The sequence below is a fragment of the Cariama cristata genome, unplaced genomic scaffold, assembly GCF_000690535.1.
Source record: "Cariama cristata isolate BGI_N322 unplaced genomic scaffold, ASM69053v1 scaffold20544, whole genome shotgun sequence".
Lineage (NCBI taxonomy): Eukaryota > Metazoa > Chordata > Aves > Cariamiformes > Cariamidae > Cariama > Cariama cristata.
The window spans coordinates 54,291-72,825 of record NW_009614953.1 but is presented as its reverse complement, the minus strand read 5'-3'; the positions used below and the strand labels follow the sequence as shown (position 1 = coordinate 72,825).

Genomic DNA, 18,535 nt, shown 5'->3' with positions numbered 1-18,535 from the left:
TGGCAGGGCCCCACACTTCTGGGACCTCACACAGGTAGGATGCTCAGTTAAACTCACTACTATTGTGATCGCATCAATGCTGAAAGTCTGAGCCCTGTGGCTCTGCAGGTAATTAAACAAACAAATGCAATTCAATGCATAATTGACAAAAAAAATTGAACTAAATAAAATCTGAAGTAGAAGAGCACATCCACATCTTTAAAACAATGTATGTATATCTCTGCGGATACCTAGGTGTTTTTAGCAACACCAGCAAAATTCAGATACAAAGAACTTTTCTCAGTCCTAGACAGCCCAAGGAGGTATCATGAACAGAGCTGAAACTGTCACTGAACCTGCCTCCCACCTCTACTGCAAATGGGCAGCCTGACCTAGATTTCAAATATATCTCAGCTACAAAAGCATTTGTTTTGCTTCAGCCTGCAGAGGAGAGCCTGGCAGTCTTTCAGTTTGACAATCTGGTTCAGCCATTCTGGTGCAGAACATGGTGTCCCCCACCCCCATCAGCAACAGAAATGACAGGTTTACTTTTTTTCAGATACTTTCAGCAGAGGTCGTACCCCTGCCTGACTCCCCAAGTGCATGCAGCAGGCAGTCACTTGATATACTAAGCTACTCACACTCTCAAGTCAGCTATTACTAACGTGGAGCCTTTTAAAAGGGAAAAGGCCCAAAGTACCCAGGTTTTCTTCAGAAACTGTTAATATAGAATGCATCAGGTAACTGATGTTTCCAACCTGCGGTTTCAGCATTGGGAATGGTGAATTTTAACCCCAGTCATGGGCTGTCTCATGGACTAAACAGCTTGGTAGCAGACTCAAAACTCACTGTGCTAAATATGCCCTCGGCTTTCTGAGCACTGCACTGGCCTTGCTCTCTTGAAGCCAGTTTGGTCCATCTTTGGAAGCAACTCCCTTGGCTGCAAACATGGAGTCATCCGACCTCTGGATTTGCTTTACTTTTATTCCCCTGTCCTTCACCCCTAACAAGTCCCTGGGATATACCCACCTCCATGAGCGTCTCTTCGGGCAACTCTGGTGCCTCAAAAGTAACAGCACCTTCCAGGTTGGCGGTCATCGGGTCGGCAAAAGCGTACCGGAGACTTGAGGGGCCTTCCACAGCATCCCCACCAGTGCCCATGGCCAAGTGCCTGCCGGTGAATGAGCCTCCAGAACTGAGAGAGCTGGAAGACCCCACTGAGAAGAAAAAAAGGCAAAGGAATTACTGAAGATATTAATACTAGGCCAGGTATTCCTCGCCCAACAGAAGGGACAATCCTGTAGGATCCAGGATCCTGGATCTCATAGGAGCCAGCAACAAGTACTTTGGAGGAGGATGCAGGGACTCTTGATGCAGAATAACCACTCCCCAACATAAGCTCCTTAGCGACTCAGGTAGACCAGCTTACAAGCTCAAGCAGATTTAATGCACCTTCCAGAACGTCTGTCATTTATGGAGACAATTCAGAAGTACTCTTTTTTTTCTTTTTTGTCGAAATCCTTTCTGAATCCTGCCACAATATCTTGGGCTGACTTTTATCATATACCACCATAGCCAACTTCCCCATCATGGATCAGCATGGTTTGAACCTGGTTCCCTTGCTTTTACACTATCACTGAATGAGCACCTCTGATAAGTGAGGTTTTTATCATGGTTTTAAAACATTAACCACTTACATTCAAGCCAGGAGAGCTTTCCATTATATGCCCTGCACTTCTGCTTCCTCCTCTTTACAAATAGGAGGCTGGGCAGAGAATAAGTGACTTCAGTTGAGTCAAGACCCTAACCTCAATATTCAGGAGACCCTTTAAGCACGGTGTCCATCAGACAATTCCCTCACCATCATCTTTTCCCCTCTTGACCACTGAATCCACCCTAAACGCACACTGCATATAAAAGATTGACACTTCAAAAGGAGTTTCTGTCTCAGGGTATTCATAATACATTCACCACTTCCAGAGGGCTTCATATGCCCTGACACACTGCCACAGAGGGATATATTCTGTCTGATGGGGGGATGTCAATACCAGCTGCAATACTCTGCTAATCCTACCAAGGCGATATTCTCCACTGTCACTGATCCTTTGGAGGGAGATGTTTCTCTTCCACCTACAAATTTGATCTGCTGCCCTACCCTGTCTTCAAAAGGTTCAGCAATATAATAATGCACAACTGATTTGCAGAGAGGCGCAGTCTCCTCTCCTCCCAAAGCTCCCTCCCTGTTGGCAGCTATGCTTCAAAGCTAAGTGGATCACCAAAGACTGGCAGAGTATTTCCAGATCTTTCAGAGAGGAAAGGATCAACATCATCGCATTCTGGATACCCTGTAATTCTAAGAGGCTGTTCGCAGAAATTGTTCTGATGACTCATGAAAAGGCTCTGCCTTTATATCTGTCAAGTGATCTTACTCATGGCTTGTCCAAGCACTTGGGGTGCAGTTTCAGCTTGCAAAGCTCCCCTTTTTACCATTAACTTTGTGCATTAACTATAACATAAGGAATTACTGCACAGACCTAATAAACAAAGCTTGTCAAGCAGCATTGCTTTGACTGCTTTGACCTAATGCTGTGCACGTGTTATAGGTTCACTATTCAACAGCTTTCTCTTCCAGGCATCCCATCTGAGATCTTGACTGTTCAGCAGACCCTTAGGCATCCAAATATCAACCCACTGAAAACTTGTGCTTGGATCTGCTTCCAAATTGCTATTATCCCCACAAAAGCAATACAGGAAGTCTGAATTCTCTATTCATAAAATTTCAGTAGTAGCTAGAGGCTGTCGCCAGGATAGTAAATCCATTGTGCTACAGGTCCCCCAGACACTTTGTAAGAGTCTCTGCCCTACAGAGCTTACCCTCTAAATAGATGAGACAAAGAAAGGATTATGGTCCCAACTTTCCAGACAATCAAGGATGTGAGTGGTTTTAGTTATGACGGAAATGCAAGCTATACCCAGGAACTGAGCCCGTGTATACCCCCATCTCAGTCAAGCAGCTTATTCATGGTTACATCCAAACCTTCCCTGCAGTAATTAAGAACAACAGAGTCGACTACATTCAGAGGAGGAACAGCCAAGACGACAACCCAAACAAGCCAAAAATGCACATAAAAGCATCCAAATATTTTCTTAAGCTGAACGTACATTCCGGCTCCCAGACACAGTATCCCAAAAGGGCCAATTACCACAGCCTCAACTGTTGGCTGATGAGGCCAGAGTGCTGGCATCCTAAAAAAGGTATCTGTCAAGCAGGAGTGCATTTTCCCATCTCCTACTCAAGCAGCTCAGAGCATAAGTAACACCACTAATAATTTTGCATACAGAGCCATCCTGGCCCTTTCCTAATAGTACTCGTGCACTGAAATTGTTGGGCACGAATGGTCACGCTCACCCAAAACCCAAGGGGAAAACCATCAGAACACAAAACAATCTTTACATTTGTTGACCTACTGACAATAGTGGTCTATGAACAGCTGCAGCATTATTCCTGAAGCAGAGAGCAATGAAATAAAAGAAGAGTTTGCCTATCTCTTCCAGTACTGGAAAACTACTATCTGGCATTAGTCCTTGTGCCAGTGCAAACAGTTACCAGCAGTAACTGGGGTTGGCAGGAGCCAGCATGAGAACCTCAAAGGCCTTTAGACCAGCTGAGCTCTACGGACTGTGCTCTGAGCAGCCCTCTGCCACCACCAGTGTTCAGCAGCAAGGAATTCAACACATCGCTCTGTCCCCAGGCATTCTCACTGGAACAGGCAGGTAGGTATCAGCCCTTTACCTGAAAACATCCTGGTCCTCGTGGTCTGTGGGGGGGTTGTTCCACTGGGAGGGGATCCAACAGTAAAAATCACTGGGGATGGGCTGGCAGAGCCCCCAGCCCGGGCACCAGAGTGCAGGGTCCCTCCGTAAGCACCTGAGGGAGCTGGGGAGACAGTTGAAAGGTGCAGACTGGCATTACAGGAAAGTTACTCAGAGCATGGTGTGCCTCACCCAGTGGTTTTATGTTCCTGCAGACTCTTTTGGGAGACAGTGGTTACCAGCACAGGCCAACGCTCCCTTTGGAGGCGTCCCCTGAGAACACGACCGGGCCAGGCTGGCACGGACTACAGGACACAAGTCCGGGCAGCGTTATGCATTGCTGCAGCTGTTCTCCCCTCCTCGCTTCCCAACCTGCAAACCCAGGAAGACCCACCCTTGCAGAGCCATTCGTACTCGACCCGCCTGGCAGAAAGTTCCCACTTCCACATGTTATCACATTCAGAACGGGGCCAAAAGAGGAAGCCCTGCCTACAAAAATCAGAGCACTAGCCAGCAATTACACAGCACGCATAGCCCACAGACTTCTGAGCGCTCCACAAAAGAAAACAAACACCATTACACTCCTCACACACGGCAGTCACTTCCTTTGCCAAAAGCCATCAGAAAAGCAGCCTCCTGTTTGTAGGAGGCATGTAGGCAAACTGTTCACCCCAACCCAGGACATCCTGCCAGATCTGCCTGGTCTCCCCACCTACCTGCAATTTCCATTGGCTTCTCATTGTTCAGGCTGTCATTGCTGCCAGCTTCTGAGATCTGTGCCCCAAAGGCTGCCTTCAGAAGCAGGTCAGTGAGCTTGCCTGTGCTCAGTGATCTAAAAGAGGACATACACAACATGATGCAGAAAGTCAACAGGTGCAAGGTTTCATCTAACTTCCACTCCAGTTTCTGCCATTCCTGGTCCACAACCACTTAAGACTACACAGCAAACAGTCTGGAGCTGAAAGAACCGCTCCTCCTTTTTCAACAGAGCATCTGAAGCACCTCCTGCTACTTGTAGAAAGCATACAACTATCATGACTAACTGCAGTAATGCAAGTACCGACTATAGCATTATTACAACACAATTTTTCTTTGATGGAAGATGAAATTAATATCAAAGAACTCCTCCAGATCACTGGAGAAAGTTGCAGTCTACAGAAAGGCATGTAAGAAAAACTTAACACGAGTGACTTCGTATCCTGCAATGCCCATGACAGTCAGCACGTGGCTTTTAAACAGATCTCTGGTCTGAAGACCTGTGCCCACAGCTTGACAGACAAGGAACACCCATAACACCCTCTCATCCACGACAGGCACAGGCTCCACATCTGCACGCATCTGCATAATTGCAGGGAGTATGGTCTAATAACAAAATCCTGCATCCCCACTTGATGAAACCCTGGACATTAAACACAATGTGAAGATGCAGACAATCTTTCATTTCATAAAATCTAGGCCATTGCTTGCCCCTGTAGAGGAAGACTTTAAAAATGTGCATTGTATCTGCTTGCAATCCAAGGGTGCTAGCAGATAACTACAGAAAGTTTGCAGATGCTACATTACAACTTAAACTTTAGCTGGGATTTGAAATTTGCCCCATCTGTCCTGTAACGAAGCACCACTGTATAAAGCAGACTATAGCTCACCTGCCCTTGATCTCTTCCACAGGCCTCAATCCCAAACCAGTTTGCTGGCAGTGGAAATGACCCATCTCCTTCAGATCTGGCAAGGTTTTGTTCCGTGTTGGAGTCATCATGACCCCCTGATGGGCCAAGAGCGTGAGAAGATTCTGGGAACTTGGGGTTTTGGGAAACTCAAACGGGGACACAGCCTAAGAGGAACAATAAAAAAAACAGAGATCTGTCTTTAAAACGAAGGAGGAAGGTTCCCCTTGCCCCCATTTGTTTATCAAAATTAAACTGTATGCTTAATAACCTGCCTGACGTAAAGAGGTAAAAATCCCATCCCATGCAGTTACTTGTCCCCAATCCCAGGAAGACTAAAATGAAAGAACAACAAACGCTGCTGAAAATTTGTAGCGCTCTAACATAAGCAGGGAAAATGCTGTCACAGTGCCAGCTTCGCATGAGATAGCAGGGCAGTCACCTGCTTAACTGTCTGCCATCTCTGCTGGGGATTCCTACTGGACACACACTTGTGTCACAAGCCAAGTCGCTGTCTGCAAACCAGCCCAGGCACTGCAGTTCACTGAGGTGCTTCTGCCTTATCTGGGTAGCTCCTTTTCATTGCCTGTTTAAAACCCTGGACTCTGCTCAAATGGTGAACGCTGCTGCCAAGTGAGATCTGTCCACTAAGAACTAGGACACTGCCCCATTTCACACAGATCACTAAATAGCCCTTGAAGAAAAGTGAACAAGCAGTGATAAATCCAGGTCAGAGTTATCTGATCATGCAGCAGTTCACCCCCAAATAACCCAGAAGTTCGAGCCATGAGAAACCCAAAAGCAGACTCCTTGACATACCTTTGTAGGGGAGCCCATTATAGTTGGCAAAGGGCTTCTCTGCATGAACTCGGACAGCTTCGGCGAGGATCTGAGTTGCCGGCAGTGCTGCAAGCCATGAATCTGCAGAGGCTGGCTGACTGGGGTATGACCAAAGTGAGCAACAAGAGGATCAGAGTGCTGCTTGGTTATCTTCTGCCTGTTCAGGAATGCAAATCTGACAGGTTGGGAGCACTGTGGAGCCGGGAGCCCATCCCTCGAGGAGAGTGTTCAGGCGCTGAGGAACCTGGAGGGCCCAAACACAGCAACAAACCACATCATTTTCTGGTTCTAATACAAAAAGCCAGCCTGATCCCAGGATCCACTGCTAAAACATCTACAGAGCAAAACCTTCAGTGAATGGCTAAGGATAGCGCTCTGATCAGTGCCACAAAACTGCTAGGCCTGATCAGGTTTTGACTCTACAAGGAGGGAAAGACATGAACAACAGAGAAATAAAAGTGTAGATTCTTTCCTTTATTGCAGCCCTTACAGAGAAAGGGACACTGACTGTCAGAGTTCAGCAGCAAGTGAATTACACATCAAGCAGGCCACTTGGCAGAGGGGGTGTTGGGGGTTTTGAGATGCTTTTCTTTTACTCAATCCATTGACTCTGAAGTCACAATTTGAGTTTCTGTGACAAAGGGTCTGTCAAGACTGCAAGAGGCTGGCTGATGGGACGTGAATGGATCAACCCCAACTCCTATCAGCACACAGAAATCCTGGCTGGCCAAGCATCAAGAGAAGCTACTGAAGGCCCATACTCAACCTTCAATGCCCTGAGATTATGGTTCTGGCATTATCCATAGGAATAATGAAAGAAGGTAAGGACCAACGCACCGGTGACAGGAATCCGGCTTCTCACTTCTACTCCAAGAGAAGATGGGATAACAGTCTGGCTGGGCTGCTCTGGTATTGTTCCAACTTTGAGGGAACACAATTAAAAAAAGTTCATTCGATATTAAGATTCCATAGGCAATGTCAACACTATGCACCACCTGTTTTACAGAAAGATGCTCATTATCTTTTCCATCTTCTCAGCTCTAGCTGTGTAGTGAAAAGATCAGTAATTCCTGTAAAAGGAGGGGAAAAAACTCCTCTGTCTGTTATTAGTTTAGCCAGTTTTAGCCTGACTTCGCAGTGATATTAATTCAGAGGAATAGAATATGAATATTGTGCATTTCCCCCCCAGCAGATATTAATAAATATAGGATTGGAGACACTAGAGATAGAGAATAGCTAGTTACATCAGAGTCTGTTCCTTTACAGAAAACAGTAAATTGCATCAGTTGCACACCAAAACAAAGCTTGCCTCTCCTGAGGCTAATAGGTATTTTCCTCTCCATTTTACTGAGGCCAAAACATTTGCCAAATAATCTACTGAGAAGAGGCAAGAGAGAACACCAGACTCTGACTTCCCTATTACCTTGGAGCTACAGCTGGTCATAACCTCCCTCTCTACAGGAAGAGGCACACGATTTTATTAGGGCAGGAACATGCCAGTTGACATCTTACCTTGCGGTGATGGCATAAATGGCTTGGCACCGCCAAAGGAGAGTTTTCTAGAGCTGGGCACAGATCCATGTTCTCCAGGATAAGGAGGGGAAGCACCAGTTTTAGGAAAACCAAGAGGACTTGTACTGCTAGACCTCCGGACCACACCAGACCTTAAAAGGAAACAACAGCAGCACACATGTTACTTCAGATGCCAGTATAGAAGAGTAAGGAGAACATCATCACCAGATACACACACACACACAGAGCTACTTTCACAGAAGCGGAGCTTCACAACTGTTTATCCTTTATCAAAATCCCACTGTTCTAGGACTACACCAACACAGATTAAGATGATAAACCTTGTTCTCAGGAGTTTCGATCCAAAAAAAATTTTGCAAAACAAATGGAAAGAAAGAATGAGATTAGCTTAGCTGTAAGCAGGAGAGCCTGTCAATTTTCAGAAGTCAGTTTTAGATACCTTCAGGTATCTACATCAATCCTGAACAAGACAGAGTTTCATATCTTGCCAAATCCAAGGTATTTTAGGCAGTGTCTTCAGAATGCCCCAAGAGGGCTTTATTCAAGTGTCCCTCCTGTGCTGAGCCACTCACTCTTTCATCAGAGCAGCTGTTTAGGTAGAAAGCTGCGTGAGTGCAGGTCGTACAATGCAGAGGTAAGCTGTGCCAAAGGCACTGTTCTGCAACAGAGCTTTGACTCAAATCAGAAGCTACAGAGCAAAACAGAGCAGTGCGTGGCTGTCAGATCTGAAACAGTTCAGTACTACCCAGAGGAATTTCTTTTTGGAATGGACAGTCAGAATAGCCTGGGCTCCAAACTCCTTTAACTCCTTGTGAAGCCTCACCTTAGGGAGTTAAAATTAACTTGTACAGCCCACACGTGCAGGAACCTCAAGTAATACCCAGTTGCTAAAATGAAACAAAAGAGGAAACTAGGCTAGCAGGAACGTGAGTACAGCCACACCGTCACTCTGGAGAGAGATGGGATTGTGTATTACTTACTTATTTCTCAATATTTTAATGTTTTCACCACTTGTTAAGAACACACAACCTAAATTCTGTTTACTGAAATGCCATTCTGCCTCTGCAGGCTCCATTACCAAGATTCCCATTACACTCCTCTGTATGAGAAAAGAGTCTTTTCATCTAATCATTCTACTCTCAATTTGGAAACATTTTTTCCTTTGTTAAAAGAACACTAGTCTCAGCCAGTAGGTGGTTTTCTGAACAGGAATCAATGAAAATGCTGAAAAAAACCCTCTGTGCTCAAGCCACTGAAAGATGCTATCACCAAGGTATCCGGCCTCCTCTCCCAGCAATGCTGCATTAAGCTGTCCATACGTATCTAAACAGAAGGAACAAAGACATATGGGTTTCAGCAGTGTAAGCAGGGCTAGCCACATTACCCAGGAATGGCAAAGTCATCCTGATGAAGTGTCAGTACATCTGCTCAACAACACTACTAGGTGTATGTTTTACTTTATGCCACATTTCAGAAAATAAATGAATAAATAATCTATTTCAGTAGTGGAGATACAAGAATTTGATGTGACGCCACCTCACCTATCCCCCATCGCCCCTCTTTTAGTGCGTTACTACATTTCTCAGCTAGATAAACCCATGCTATATTCACATGTTTGGAAAAAAGGAAGTCCTTTAAAATTCTAACCTAAAAATCACTTCTTTTCAGGTTGCTCCAGATTCAGAGGCCTGACACTCATCAGGTGCCTGGGCCTGAAGCGAAATGAATACACAACATGGAAACAGACACCTGGCAAGGTGAAAAGATACTTTGATGTTCAGTGGCAGAAAGTATTGCTCTCCCATGTTTTTAACTCTCCAGAATGAGAGCCATCCAGATGGCTGAATATTACCTATCAGGAACTTGCAGAACAAAACACCAGCTGACTGCTGCTGCTGAAAGATGTGGAATGTCAAATGCCACCCTACCAGACATAGGATAAGCAAGCAAGCAGATGAGCTGGACAGGTGATGTAGCCAAAAGCACGCACACATAATTACCACCTCAACAAGCAACATATCTATCCACACACAAGCTATGTTACACAGGCATACACCAGCCAGTCAGATGACAGTGGTCAGTTTTTCAGAAACAAGAGTGTACTTCAAGGTTTGTAATCAAATGACTTGGCAAACATGACAAGGCACTTGGCTGTAATGGCCTATTTGATACATCTGATGGAAAAGTGGAATCACATACTAAATGCTTGCTGAGGTTTTCTCCTTCCATTTCTGAAAGGTGTCTACTGAATTTGGTGATTAGAGGAAGTGATGGTGAGAGATAAATATGGCTTCCTGGGGCAGATAAAAACATGACGCCAGAGATTTTGAGAAGATGCTAAAAGCAGACTGAATCATCCTGATTGTGTCCATTCCTCGAGTTCCTTTACAGGGACGATGCTAGTCTCAACATTACACAGTGGTGACTAAAAGGAGCAAAACATGACAGTTTGATCCCTGTCTGGTAGTTGCAGGCTGTGAACCAGAATTTAGCAGCCTGTCACCAGGTCTGGGGTAGGCATGGCATGCCTATGTGCATCCTCTGCACCTTCTCCAGAGCTCTCGCTTTATACATCACATGGATAACGAGGACTCTTTTGTGAGTTCCAACACTAACAGGGTCCACAAGTTTTGCTGTAAAAAGCATGCAGGACACAGGAAGGAACTTACCACAAAACCTGCTACACACTTGAAGTGAACATAAAATAGTATTAAAGTAACACTGGCACAAAACAAACTCTCTCCTGATCCCTGATTAATATCAGCATATCGTGTCTCTACTTCTGAGTCCACTTCGAATAAGCCTTATCCTGAATTAGGCTGGCTGAAGCCCAAACTTAGGCTGACATAGGTATTACCCTACTTCTGAAATCTAAACTTAAACTAATCCAAAGCAACTCATCCAAAAAAAGACATGACACCTCACAGACACTTCTGCTTGAATGACCCTGCTGTACAAACTCTTTAAGATCCCATATGAGTCTCCTTCCAACCAGCTTATGACCTGGGCAGCCACTGTCAACCCAGATTTCAAGCCTGTAAGTACCAGAAATTATACCTGAGAAGAGATAGAAGCCCTACGTGTCTTAGTGTACAAGGCATTACCACTGAACTCGGAAGGTCAGCTGGATGGTTGAAGGCTGGCATGCAGGTCTTCCTGACAGCCTTCAGAAAACATCCTCTGCCTCACAGGCATAAATTGCTCATGATTTAATCAGTCCTGGCTGCATAACCACATGAATATGCAACTCGTGTAAGACACATCATCTATGATGTGACTAGCTACAGGAATCAATTCAGGTAAAGTCAGTAAGTTTTGTAGCCCCATCCATTTTAGTTGTTTATCTCAACTTTTTCCTTTCATAAAGGTATCTGCCAGATGGGTGGTTCTCTCTGCTTGCACACCCAACCCATAGCTGGCATGGGAAAAGCTGTCAGACTCAAAGGGGCTCAGCCTGCACTGAAAGTGGACGAGAGCTGTCCCGCACACAGACAAAATCTACAGTACATGGTAACAAATAAACCTCAACACTGCTACAAAAATACCCCAAAACTATATTACCACATAACACACACAACACTGGCTCCCTACAGCAAGGGGGAGAGCCCATCACACAAGGAACTTTTTAGAAGTACAGAGAACAAACTGCAAAGCAGTTTGTTTTACAGTCCCCAAGTTGTAATACCACAGCCCCTGCACTGGCATTACACCCTGCTCGCAGCCCCAGCACTTACCGCGGAGAGGTGTATTGATTGGGAGACTGCAGGTTCTGCTCAATTCGCCGGTAGTTATGAATTTGCGTTGGGACCGGAATGGGTACGGAGTGTCCGTACTTGCTGCTAGAAAACTGACCTGGCCGGCTATTGAAAGGAGACACACAAAGAAAGACTCTTGTAAGGGGTGGGCCTTCAACCAGGTAATTGGAGGTTTTATCTTCGTAAAGCAACTATACACAGGGAGCGTCCCTTTGGCTGCTCTCGGGTTGTGGGTTTATACTGGGAGGTAGTTCAAAGTCGTATCAAAGGGAAGTGGCACCACACATCTCCTGAAAACAGGCACCGTTCTTCCAGCACGATTCCCACCCACAGACTGAAGTTAAAACGTACACCCAAGCGCACCACTCCCTCCAGGAAAATGGGAGCCCTGCTATTTCAGGCTACAACTGGCCTAGTTTCCAATAGCTCAGATCCACAGCCAAAGAGCACATCATTGAACAGGGGCTAAACATTTGTGGCTCACAAAGGACAGCATCAAAGATTTTGCTGCCAAGAGCTACTTGCAATTCATGTAGAGGCACTGATGCAGCAATGGCACCTCCATGAAAGTCTAAGCACGCCACGAAGAGAATATGAACTTGTGGTGTATATCAGAGTATTTACAAGTTAACTACAGGGTGCAGAATGCAACTCGAGTGAGAATAAATCTGGGCAACAGGAGCTGATATCTATATACCCATCAAGGTCAGCTAGAATATCACACACACAAAATGGGACAGGCCCATTCTGCAAACTTCAGACTTCTTTCTAGTTCCATCCAAGCAGGTTAATCAGCTCATGTCTGATATCTGTTCCCCCAGGTGACAGTTTCCCCTGTTACTCTTAGCCTGTACACCATGCTCTACACAAACCACGCTCTAAGAAACCATGCAAATACTACATTTAACTAAGTAGCTGCCTAAAGTCTTTTCCCAAAGGCTCCACAATCCTAGGATTAATTGCCATGGCAATGCTATTTACGACTGCCAACACCAACTTCAGGGATGTTGCATAGTTACAGAAAGATCTTATTGGTAATGAAGCCTTCTGCAGTCTTCCTTGTCAATTGAGGACACACACCTGGGTCTGCCCCTGAGAAGCAGGAAGCACCACTTCTTCCGGTCTAACACTTGAACTGGAAGTGTTTGACATAAGATGAAAGGAGATATTTAATTCAGCAAGAACGTACATGCATGGAAAGGGGAAGAGAGAAGAGTTTGTGACTTATTTGGCAGTTCAAAGCATCCCATTACTATAATTTCTTTTTTGGGGAAGGTCAGCAGTACTCTGTGGTTTATGGTGACAGTGTTGAACAAAGCTGACCTGCAGATCTCCATGTCATGCACATGAAGATGCTTCTCCATCACAAGAGAGGCAAATAACTGGAAAAGATCTTTCATCAAGGCTGAAAGATCAAAAAGTGATGCCAGTTTTTTCATTCCTCTCTCAAAAGGTTTACTAAGTTTTTAAGTTCTATATATTCTTCCTTGTGTGCTCTTATTTCTTCCACCAAGAGAACAGACTCTTAATCTGATGTTTGTCTCTAAAAGGCAGCACGGCAGCCCTGATTCTTCATTGACATACAATAAAGCAAAGGCATTCAAGGTTTCTGATTGCTCAGCACAATGGTAAGGCTTTGGTGTCTCTGCCTTCCATCAGTGTAAGACATAGTGTTAAGACAGACATAAAGTGAACAGAGCTTTAACCAAGAAATGTGAGGGTTCACATTGAACTTTGCACAGATCCTGACTTTCAACATACATTTCAATTGCTATCTTTTCCATCTGGTCAAAATCCTTTGGAGGAAGAGAAGTTCTCAGGTGAAAGGATCCTCCCTCTCCCCAAGAGTTATATCAAGTCCTTATAGAAGTCAGGTTTCTCCATGAAGTTGCAAAAGAAAGCATCCAAATGAGGTGACATATACTAAACTTGCTAATTGGCCTCAAGCCTTAAAGACTACAATAGACCATAAATTTGCAAAGACCAAGAGATAAAGCTGGCACAGGGAGTTTAATTACTTAGCAGTAATTAAAAGCTCTTTGAAAACGGTATTAAATTCATTGCTGTGGGATACATCCAAGGAACTACCTTTCGCTAGAAATAAAAAAAAGATCAATTATCAGCATATTTTAATTCTGCATAGTCCTTACCCTCTTCGTTAGGAACAAGGAGCTGCTCTAGAGTGTACCATGACATCCTGAGGAAAATCCACTGCTGACCACTCTAAAATAGCCTTTGCTTTCTGCCCTAGTTGGACTGCATCCAGCATTGCTTGCTAGCCTAGAGCCACACATGAAAGAGAGAACTGCTGCTTGCGAGTGATCAAAGACAGAGAGCGAGAAAATCGGGAGTCCTCTGAGCCAGTGAAGCCTCGGACCTCATGACATCTACAGTGAAGGGCACTGAAACTCACGTTAATAATAAGGGCATACCTGGGTGGTATCAGTTCAAAGCACTTTCAGGGGACAGATCAAAGATCATGCTTTACACTCTGGGTTTGGAGTGACTACTCCAGTCTTTCATTACTGATGTCTTATTCTCCATCCTGGTCAAGGTAGGAAGTAACTTTTCAATGTTTCTTCAAAGCAGATAGAAAAGTGGGAGTAGCACTAAAGGGTTTGGCACCTACTCTACAGAAGCTGCTGGGAATAAGTAGGAAAGACAGAGAGAGCAGAAACATGTTTAGATCATAGCCACTGGCACTGATTTGACACCGTGTGATCCAGTAGAATATGATGAGGACAGTTTGGTGAAGACAGTGGTGAACAGTGGAAAGTAGGCAGCATTTGTAGTCAACTTCTATGAATTTCCATTCACTGCTGTCCAGTAACAAGGCCAAATCCTTTAACAAAGACTGATCCCCAGAATGTAAAGGACTCTGTGAAGGAATAAGCTGTTAAAAAGCTTAGCAGGCGATGGCGTAAGAAGCCTCATTCAATTAAAGTCCACACCGTGGTACATGCTTGCCAATTAATCTGATTACGTCAGCAAGGCTTTGAGCTATATTCTTCTGCTTTACATTTATATGATTTGGGGCCATGTTTTGTCATTTTCTGGGCTCCATTTATGTGATGAGCGTGTTCAACGCATAGCCTGGGACTACATTTTCTTCCTAAGAAAGATTTTAGGGTCATCCGTCTCCCAGTGTGAAATCCCCTTCAACTGTCCTCCCCCAACAGGTGCCATATTCACAGAATAGATGATGAAAGCTGTCCTGCTTCCCCAGTAGGCACAAATGAGACGGGAAGCAACACTGCCAGCTCCCTGTAAGCGAAGCACATACCCTAAAGCTTCAAGCTCTAGAGTCAATGCGATCACCTTCCACAGACCATTAATGTCTTCTGAACATAAATGTGTCTGGAAGCACTGGCAGTGCTGGGCAGCTGATGCTGTTATGTGTGGGTAGTTGTCACCTATGACATTTCTGAACGCCAAAGCTGAGTTTATAGCAACTGGTTTAGTTGGAACTAAATCTATGACCATGCCTGTTTGCACTTGTTAGGCCTACTCCTGCACCCTCCGTTACTAACCAAGGCCCATGTAGCAGCATTACTTTACACAGATACAGTGCAACGAGCTGTTTGGAGCTCCAAGCAAACTGCAAACTAAGCAGGCCCAGATCTGTCCTTCAACAGCAAGGAGAGATCAGCAACACTTCTCCACATTTGCCCTCCTATCCTTTGCCCAGTAATTCAAGCCCATAGTAGTTTCAGCCTTGGCTGAAGTGTTGTACTCTAACTAACTGCATGAATTTAGAAGCAAGGGTCTTTAGCTGGAATACTCGCTGCCTCTGCAGGCTGAGCACGGAGGGGATGAGTAGCACATATATGCCACTGGAGTACATTTACTTTCTGCTTGAGAATAATCCCTGGCCCCCCAGGGAACAGAGTTAATTCCAGCTCTACTGCATTCTCTCCTGGCCCCTCCTGAGGGCCAGAAGAGGGAGAGACAGGCTCTGTAGCTGGGACTGATCAGTGCCTGAGGCTGGGGAGTTTCTCCTGGGTGTTTCTTGTTTCCCTTTAATTAAAGGAGAGATGTGGATCTTGCCCAGCACACCAACATCTGTAAAATCCCGTCTTGGAAGCCAATGGGTGTTCAATTAATCAATGTTTCATAGTCACCACTGAACAGTCTTTCTTACCTGGACGGGCTAGGAGAACTGCTGTATGGAGGGGAAGGAGATGGTGTCCTTCCCTGGCTTTCCAAGCCTGCTGATGTCACCAGAGAACTCCTGAAGAACAGAAGACAGAAAGAACCCAGCTGTTAGAGCCTGGGAACCAACCCTCCTCCCCTCCTACAAAGCACAGCAAGAGAGCTGGGCCTGCCCAGCAGCCTCTGCTGAGTCTAGTCGTAGGAGCCCTGGGGACTGCCATGCTGCCCCACATACACTCAGGTATTCAGGTGCCACATGCTGATGATCAAACTGAAAATGGTCAGAACCAGGCAGGTGACAGTTATCCCTGAAACAAAAATTAATTTGGCAACATCTTCCCTCCCATCCACCGGAATCCAAAAGTCCCTACTGCACAGCACGCTCCAGTGGCTAAACAATTTCAGTTGCCTTGGTGGTCTTACCCGCTGTACATCAGGCTGTCTTGGATTGGTTTCCCTCCTGCAGCCTCAGCAGTTAAATCACCTGAGGAACAAGGAAGTGCAGAAAGAGATTAATTTGAGATAATTTTCTTAAAAATCTTTATATACTCAGAGCAACCAAGATTTTGGGTAGAATTTCCTGCTCCTCCAGGACCTGCTGAGTTGCTTCTGAAGTCAGCATAAATACACGTGGGCTGAAGTTGATGTGGATGCTGCTGATTCTTATACCCTGAAGTTTTGGAAAATTTAGGCTGAAAGGAAGTCCTTTTGGAAGGGGGCTAAAACCTGACAGAATTATTTGGGGCAACAGATATAAACCCACTTGGTGCAAGAAATCAGCTGCTGTGTAAAAAGACGGTGGTATATGTTGCACATAGGGCTTTGAAACATCCGTGTCCTAAGTGGCAAAAATCCAGGGCAGTCAAATGAGCTGGCAGCTGGATATACAACATAGGGGAGTTTGTGCCTTTGCCAAAACATCTGAACACCGGAAACATGACTAGCATAAGACAAGTGTATACTGGTCCCATCACTGTTCCCAGGAAAAATACAAGCAACACTGAGCTCTTCCTCATAAGGATTGCACGGCAGAGACCTTTAACAGATTGCAGTTCTACCCCTCCCAATTTCTTATTTTAATACAAGTAGGGCAACTCTGAAAGGAGGAATCACAGCATTTATCATCAAATTCCAACTCAGCAAAGCATTGTACACACAGCCAAAGTTGAACAATATCCTTCTGTTGGTTAAGTAAGGACTCATACATGGACATACTTAGGCATGTGGCTGAACTGGGGCCCTGGCCTCTATGTACATATATATTTTCAAGCAATTCCTATCAAAGTATAAACACATAGAGGTGCTAAAATGAAATTTGAAATGTTTGAAGAAAAATTCCAACGTCTTTTGGTTTTTCTCAGGGATTTTTTTCAAGTGTAAAATCCAGCTTGCTAACAGAAATCCTGTCTTGGACTGTGATGCTGAGTGAAACTGAAGACAGAATGACATGGGAACAGCTTCTGTGAGAGAAAGACATTTCCCTGTGAGCCTACTTATCTTCTTTTCCAGTTGGATTTCCAGGTTCAATCTCTTATTGAGGTCCCCAAGTAATCTTAACTCTCAAATCCTATCTCTGAAGGTAATTACAAAATATCCTATGAAACTAGCCAGTGAGACAGATGTCTCTTCCAGCTTAAGAACAAAGACATTCCTGTTATTCAGTCAAAACAGACAAGTTTAATCACTCTTTCAACTTTCTAGTAATTATCCTTAACATTCACATTACCCTCTGTTTAGAACACCTGCATTTCCAGAAACCACCTTACTTGAGAACTGTGCTGGGACCATAACGAAGTCATCCGTGTCACAGGATGAATTCTTACTGCTGCTTCCGGCAGAGTCCTTAGATCCATGCAGAAAGCCAGGGGAATCCTGGGTAGGAGATGCCAGCGCCTTCTCCTGCAGCTGCTGCTGCATCTCTCCAAGGGACTGCTAATTCAAGAAGAAAACAAACACTGGCTTCAGCACAGCTACTTCATCATTCTGCTCGATCCTTTAAACTGAGCTGTGCAAGGCCACAAACAACATTTTGCTGATAAACCAGGGCTGATAGTTTGCCAGAAGCAGCTGTTTAGTTTACTGAAAAGGAACGGCCTTTTATGTCTATGTCAGAACAGTGCATCTTTTGTTACACAAAACACACTACCAGCATGTCTGATCCTTCACAGATAAGAAAAATACACTTGAGGTATTGCATCCCTCTGCTAAGGCTTTCTGGATCAACCATGTATTTTCTACCAACTCTGTTTAGTATGGCTGTGAAACAGGGAAGAGCTTTCAGAGATGGTTTTGGTTGTTCTTTTCAGTTACGTTTTTTTGGTTTTTTCTTAAACATTAAGCATCTGGTCTCTTCTCACACTTTTGCAGCAAGCAGCACTTGGGAACATGTACACAAGTGTCCCTGCACTTTCAGGACAACCCTGTTTCGCTGTAGTGCTGATAAGGAGTCAAAGAAAGGCCTGAAGGAGGCTAAGCATTCAATAGACAAACACCTCACAGCCATCACAGGCAGGACAGACCCTAAAAAGTCCCATTTTTCTGCTTCCTTCAGTGAAATGATGAATAGCCCCACAATCCTCATGTTTTACAGGCAGATAGAAGAGGACGGATGGTTTAAGAAAGCTTTAAGACAGCTGAACTGCCAACAAAGCAGATCATAATCTTTATCCTAATGCATTTTTAGGCTGAGAAAAACTTGAATCAGCTTTCACTTGGTCCCTATAAAGACCTTGTTCACCCTCCAAAGACTGTCTTGCTGTTATCAGTGGGGACTCTCTCTCACTGTACATGCAGCACATA

The 18,535-nt window shown here is 44.8% G+C and overlaps 1 protein-coding gene across 1 annotated transcript in view; it reads right to left on the bottom strand.

Moving 5' to 3' along the window:
- ULK1 (unc-51 like autophagy activating kinase 1) overlaps positions 1-18,535 on the bottom strand; it is a 79,390-nt gene that overhangs the window by 7,441 nt on the left and 53,414 nt on the right. The window contains 12 exon segments of the mRNA XM_009699634.1: positions 1,009-1,196; positions 3,773-3,916; positions 4,509-4,624; positions 5,439-5,623; positions 6,276-6,458; positions 6,461-6,540; positions 7,134-7,217; positions 7,809-7,960; positions 11,564-11,689; positions 15,726-15,815; positions 16,160-16,220; positions 17,503-17,668. Of these exon segments, the coding sequence (XP_009697936.1) occupies positions 1,009-1,196; positions 3,773-3,916; positions 4,509-4,624; positions 5,439-5,623; positions 6,276-6,458; positions 6,461-6,540; positions 7,134-7,217; positions 7,809-7,960; positions 11,564-11,689; positions 15,726-15,815; positions 16,160-16,220; positions 17,503-17,668 (1,575 nt within the window).